This window comes from Pelobates fuscus, chromosome 6 (genome assembly GCF_036172605.1).
Source record: "Pelobates fuscus isolate aPelFus1 chromosome 6, aPelFus1.pri, whole genome shotgun sequence".
Lineage (NCBI taxonomy): Eukaryota > Metazoa > Chordata > Amphibia > Anura > Pelobatidae > Pelobates > Pelobates fuscus.
Genome location: NC_086322.1, coordinates 137,688,919 through 137,694,918, shown reverse-complemented (window position 1 = coordinate 137,694,918; position 6,000 = coordinate 137,688,919). Strand labels below are relative to the sequence as shown.

Below are 6,000 nucleotides of genomic sequence, written 5' to 3'. Positions count from 1 at the left end.
TCAAGCCAATAAGCAGCGCACTTGCGTGGTGGCAGTCCACACATGAAGAAGCAGGGTGCCATTTGGGAAATTGAGATCCTGCGTGGGGGAGCAATCTTTTGCATTAAACCGTTCGAGAACAGTTTGACACATTCAGATAAGAAAGCGCCAGGGACCTCTCGGCACCATAACAACTAAATTTCCATGAAGTTGTTATGTCGAACATACAGTTCCTTTAATATGTAAGTGGTAAATTTACAGTGGATCTGACAACCATGGACGAACTAGTACTGCATAAATGTTAAAGTAATGTCTGTGATTTCTGATCAATGGCTATTTTAAACCTGCAATTCGAAATTCACATATGCTTCCATATCCTCATAGATATCATCCTGTAACGAATGTTTACAAAACTTTGTTAAATACATAAAATGATGAATTCTAGAATATCTCACAGCAAACGAAGCTCCTCCCTGGTCTAAGATCTCTGCACCTTTAAAGTACTCTAATTACTGTGTACTGTACAGCTGTGTACATTGCAATGTGCATAAGCAGTTTATCTATTGTATCATTACGTACAGTCTCATGCTACATTGTTATAGCTGCAACTCAGGCCACAGTGTGTAATGGTCAGCACTGTAATAGCACAGACAGAAGACGTTTGGGAAAAGATTACCCCTTGCAGGGAGAAGGAGGAGGGGAAAGTTTCTTTAGGGCGGTAACTGGTGTGCCAGGAAGTAACCGACAAAAGAAAAAGCCATCTGCAAATACAACAGGTAGGACAACTATCCCCAGCAGCAGTGGAAACAATCTACCTTCCAAACAGTGTAACTCCAGCCTGTGACTAAGAACCAGAGGGGCATCTACACCATGGCAAGCTCACCAGGTTGGTATAAACATGGCTTAACATGCCCACGGGTAAAACACACAAAGGGCTGATATCATGTGAGTCAGAGCTCTTTAACATTACAGTCTGTGCTTTGCTTAAACATTGCCTCAGGATTTCTACCAGCCACAAACATATAGCTGTTAACTCTTCGATTTCCAGAAGTGTAAGTTGAGCACTGGCACTCATGGGTAGAATTGGCAAACACATGGATAGTTTTTTTTATTTTTTTTTTTATACCTCAACTGCGTCTAGAATGCTGCTTGTAAATGTATCAATGGTTTTAATCGGCAGTTACTCTAAGGCACACAGAGAACCTTGCCAGTTATTATACTGACTTCTTTACAGCGATTACAAATGTTGCCATTCAGAGGTTTAAAAGCTGGCTGAGGATTATGGAACATGTAGATCTGAAACATTTTGGGTGTTGGGTGCCAATGCTAGTTTTTCCTAAACAGACTGGGGGTTCAGTTTGTGCTTATAATGCAGTTTTTAAGTCAATTCATATCTCTAACCTGGCCTATCAATAACCATTCCCTCACCTCTAATCTTTGGGTGTGAATAGCAGGTGAATGTGAAAGGAATGGTTTACCTCTAATGAAGGTGATTTGTTGCTGTCACTGCAAGTAACCCTTAAAAATGGTATTACCTGTTTTACTTGTTTTTTTTCTGTGAATAACTGCACAAGATAATATTTCAAACCAATACGAATGTTACAGACAGTCCCATCTTCTGTTCTCACTACCCTTTTCACACCGCCTTTTATTTGTCAATATGTACACTTGCTCTAAAACTCTCTGCACAATTATGTTTTAATCGACATTTTCTCTCTAATAAGATAATACAAGCAATTTAATATTCTGTCAACAGACAATCTATTCTGTGTTTGTACCCTGACAAAATGCTTCCAGGACTTACCTAGGACTATACTATTTTGCCTCATGTATAAATATACCCCACTCCCTTCAGACTGTTTTTATTTGTATCTATCCTGTATGTGCTGCATACTATGGCCTAGAATAAATTTTAATAAGCTTTCTAAATTATTCTATACTGTTAAAAAAAACTTTACAAATGATTTGTCTACGAAAAGTCAGGGATTATACCGTGCACGCTATGTTTACTCAGAGCTAGGATAGCTCTACACAATGTGAGTCGACCTTTGTCTGTACACTTTTTTTTTATTTTTTATATTTCTTTCATGCTTTTGATCCATGCATTCTGAAGACTTTGTATGTGCAATTTTTATTGCTTATCTTTTCACTTGTCACAATTTTTTATACATTATTTAGAGCGCAGTGTTTATTTTTGTTTTGTTTGATTTGCATCACTAGGTGTTTATGATTTATAGTGTTTATTTGTTGCAGCTAAGGTTTCTTTTTTTGTTTTTGTTCTGTAGTGATATATATCTATAGTGTGTGTGTGTGTGTGTGTGTGTGTGATATATACACACAAAATTAAGCAATAAAAATATATTTGGCATTGTTATTTTGGCACTTTTTCTGCAGCATAATTTTGCAATTCCATGTTATGTCCCAGCATTAACAGTTATCAGAATCTCATCACAGCTAACCTGGATACAGATCAGAGTGCGTTGTTTATGTCCCTGTCCTTTATATCATGTATGTATTAATTGTATAATCTGATCCCTCCAGGAGCACTATTATTTATATCTACATTAGCTCACAGTGTCTCTGGGGCAGTAAATAAACGTGTGCATCAACCCACATGTCGTGACACAAACAACTTCCAGGAAAATAAATGATCAGAACTGTTGTTCTTTAATTTTACTAGTGCCCTTGTCATTTTACACATCAATGTAAATCATTGCTGTCTAGTAGATATGGCGTTGTGTTCATGGCAGGGCTTAATACATTTGTTGGACAAAAGTGATCTACCGTATATACTCGAATATAAGCCGAGGCCCCTAATTTTACCCCAAAAAACTGGGAAAACTTATTTACTCAAGTATAAGACTAGGGTGGGAAATGCAGCAGCTACTGGTAAATTTATAAATAAAATTTGATCCTAAAATTATATTAATTGAATATTTATTTACAGTGTGTGTATATAATGAATGCAGTGTGTGTGTGTGTGTGTGATGCAGAGTGTACCTTGGTGAGGGGTTATTTTTTAATTATTATTTTAATATTGTGTATTTGTTTCAATAATTTTTTTTATTATTTTATTATTATTATTAGTATTATTTATATATTAATTTTTTTTGTCCCCCCTCCCTGCTTCCTAGCTGGCCAGGGATGGGGGCTCTCACTCCCTGGTGGTTCAGTGACATTGGTAGTTCAGTGGGGGGAAGAGAGGGGCTGGCAGGGAGCACTTACCTCTCCTGCAGCTCCGGTCAGCTCACAGTGTAAGTCTCGCGAGAGCCGCACTATGACCTCGCGGCTCTCGCGAGACTTACACTGGGAGCTGACAGAGGTGCTGAACGGACCGACGCAGAGGAGAAGGGAGCTGACAGGAGCTGCAGGAGAGGTAAGTGCAGGGCTGCCATCAGAAATTTCAGGGCCCCTGACACAGCGCAAGATCTGGGCCCCCGGGGCCAGCCCCGAGTCCGCCCACAAGGATGAAGTGTGTGTGTGTATAGTGGATGTAGAATGTGTGTCATGCATGCAGTGTGTGTATAGTGGATGTAGAATGTGTATAGGGGATGCGGTATGTGTGTCATGGATGCAGTGTGTATAGTGGATGCAGCATGTGTGTCATGGATGCAGTGTGTATAGTGGATGCAGCATGTGTGTCATGGATGCAGTGTGTATAGTGGATGCAGCATGTGTGTCATGGATGCAGTGTGTATAGTGGATGCAGCATGTGTGTCATGGATGCAGTGTGTATAGTGGATGCAGCATGTGTGTCATGGATGCAGTGTGTATAGTGGATGCAGCATGTGTGTCATGGATGCAGTGTGTATAGTGGATGCAGCATGTGTGTCATGGATGCAGTGTGTATAGTGGATGCAGCATGTGTGTCATGGATGCAGTGTGTATAGTGGATGCAGCATGTGTGTCATGGATGCAGTGTGTATAGTGGATGCAGCATGTGTGTCATGGATGCAGTGTGTATAGTGGATGCAGCATGTGTGTCATGGATGCAGTGTGTATAGTGGATGCAGCATGTGTGTCATGGATGCAGTGTGTATAGTGGATGCAGCATGTGTGTCATGGATGCAGTGTGTATAGTGGATGCAGCATGTGTGTATAGTGGATGCAGCATGTGTGTCATGGATGCAGTGTGTATAGTGGATGCAGCATGTGTGTCATGGATGCAGTGTGTATAGTGGATGCAGCATGTGTGTCATGGATGCAGTGTGTATAGTGGATGCAGCATGTGTGTCATGGATGCAGTGTGTATAGTGGATGCAGCATGTGTGTCATGGATGCAGTGTGTATAGTGGATGCAGCATGTGTGTCATGGATGCAGTGTGTATAGTGGATGCAGCATGTGTGTCATGGATGCAGTGTGTATAGTGGATGCAGCATGTGTGTCATGGATGCAGTGTGTATAGTGGATGCAGATTGTACGTTTTGTGTAATGTATTTAATGTTTGTATGCATGCATTAGATGCAGAGTGTGTGTGTACTGAATGTAGGTGTGTGTATAGTGAATGTAGTGTGTTTGTAGTGAGTGCAAAGTGTGTTTAGTGGATGTAGTGTGTGTGTGTGTGTAGTGCTGTGCGTGTTTAGTAAATGTAGTGTGTAGTGAATGAAACGTGTGTATAGTGAATGTAGTGTGTGTGTGTGTGTGTAGTGCAGTGTGTTTAGTGAATGTAGTTTGTGTGTGTGTGTAGTTCATAGTGTGTTTAGTGAATGTAGTGTGTGTGTAGTGCAGTGTGTTTAGTGAATATAGTGTGTGTGTAGTGCAGAGTGTGTTTAGTGAATGTAGTGTGTGTGTGTGTGTAGTGCGGAGTGTGCTTGTAAGGATTCAGTGTGTGTGTAAAATAAGGGGGAGGGGAGTATTATTTTTTTTTATTTATTTGTGTATATTTCAATTTTATTCCCCCCTTCCCTGGTTCTTACCGTGCCAGGGAGGAGGGAGATCGCATTCCCTGTTGATCCAGTGGCATGGTGGAGGGAGCCAGCCGCGGTACATTGAAGAAGGGGGCCCAGCAGCACACATTGTCTTCCTTTCCAGCTCCTCTCTGACTAACTCTCGCGAGACAGGCCTGCATGCTGTGCGGAGCGTTGCCATAGTAACCCGTGGCAACGCTCTGGCGGCCGCAGGGTGCAGGAAAGTTAGACAGAGAGCAGCTGGAAAGGAGGACAGAGTGTGCTGCTGGGCCCCCTCTTCATTGTACAGGTAGCAGGGTGCCCTCTGTGCACATATATATATATATATATGTGTGCATATAATGAATGTGGGGCTCGGGCCCCCCAGGACTGCTGGCCCCATGACAACCGTTATGGTTGTCATGCCCTGATGGCGGCCCTGGGTAAGCGCTCGCTGCCAGCCCCCTGTCTGTATTATGGCAATGTGCTGAAAAACTCGTCTTATACTCGAGTATATACGGTATTAGGTTCTGGGTTCACTTCTCTTTAATCTGTTTATAATAAATGGTCTTGAAGTGGGCATTAAAGTAATGTTTCAGTGTTTGCAGATGACATAAAACCAGGTAATACAATACAGTCTGAACATGATATAACTTCTTTATAAAAGGATTTGGATAAATTGGGGGACTGGGCAGGCAAGTGGCAGATAAGATTCAATACAGACAAATGCAAACTCATGCATTTTGGAATAAGGAACCCATATGCCACTTATACATTTAATGGGGTTTAGTTAGGGGGAAGATAATATTGATAATAAACTAGTCAACGATATGCAATCCTGCACTGCCACTGCAAAGGCTAGTAAGGTGCTGTCAGCAGAAGTGAGCAGGTTCCTGACAGGGCTTTTCAGGTTCATAGATTCAGGGATACCTTTTATGCCAATGTTATTTTACTTGCGGCTGTGCCCGGTAAGGTGGTGTAATCTTCTATCTTGTAGATTTTGTCCACAAACTCATTGTGTGCACAGACATAACTCATCTGCTTGATTCTCCAGCCTGTCACTTCTGTCACCCTGTTTATGAATTTCAAGGTATAGGTCTTCTATTCTAGCCCTATTCTAGTCTTCTATTCTAT

The 6,000-nt window shown here is 41.5% G+C and overlaps 1 protein-coding gene across 1 annotated transcript in view; it reads left to right on the top strand.

The window, feature by feature from the left end:
* Nucleotides 1-704: 704 nt before the first annotated feature.
* Nucleotides 705-6,000, top strand: part of LOC134615520 (caspase-6-like) — a 46,648-nt gene continuing 41,352 nt past the window's right edge. Inside the window, exon 1 of the mRNA XM_063460051.1 lies at nucleotides 705-865. Coding sequence (XP_063316121.1) covers nucleotides 850-865 — 16 coding nt within the window. The 5' untranslated portion in view covers nucleotides 705-849. The remainder of the gene's footprint in view (nucleotides 866-6,000) is intronic.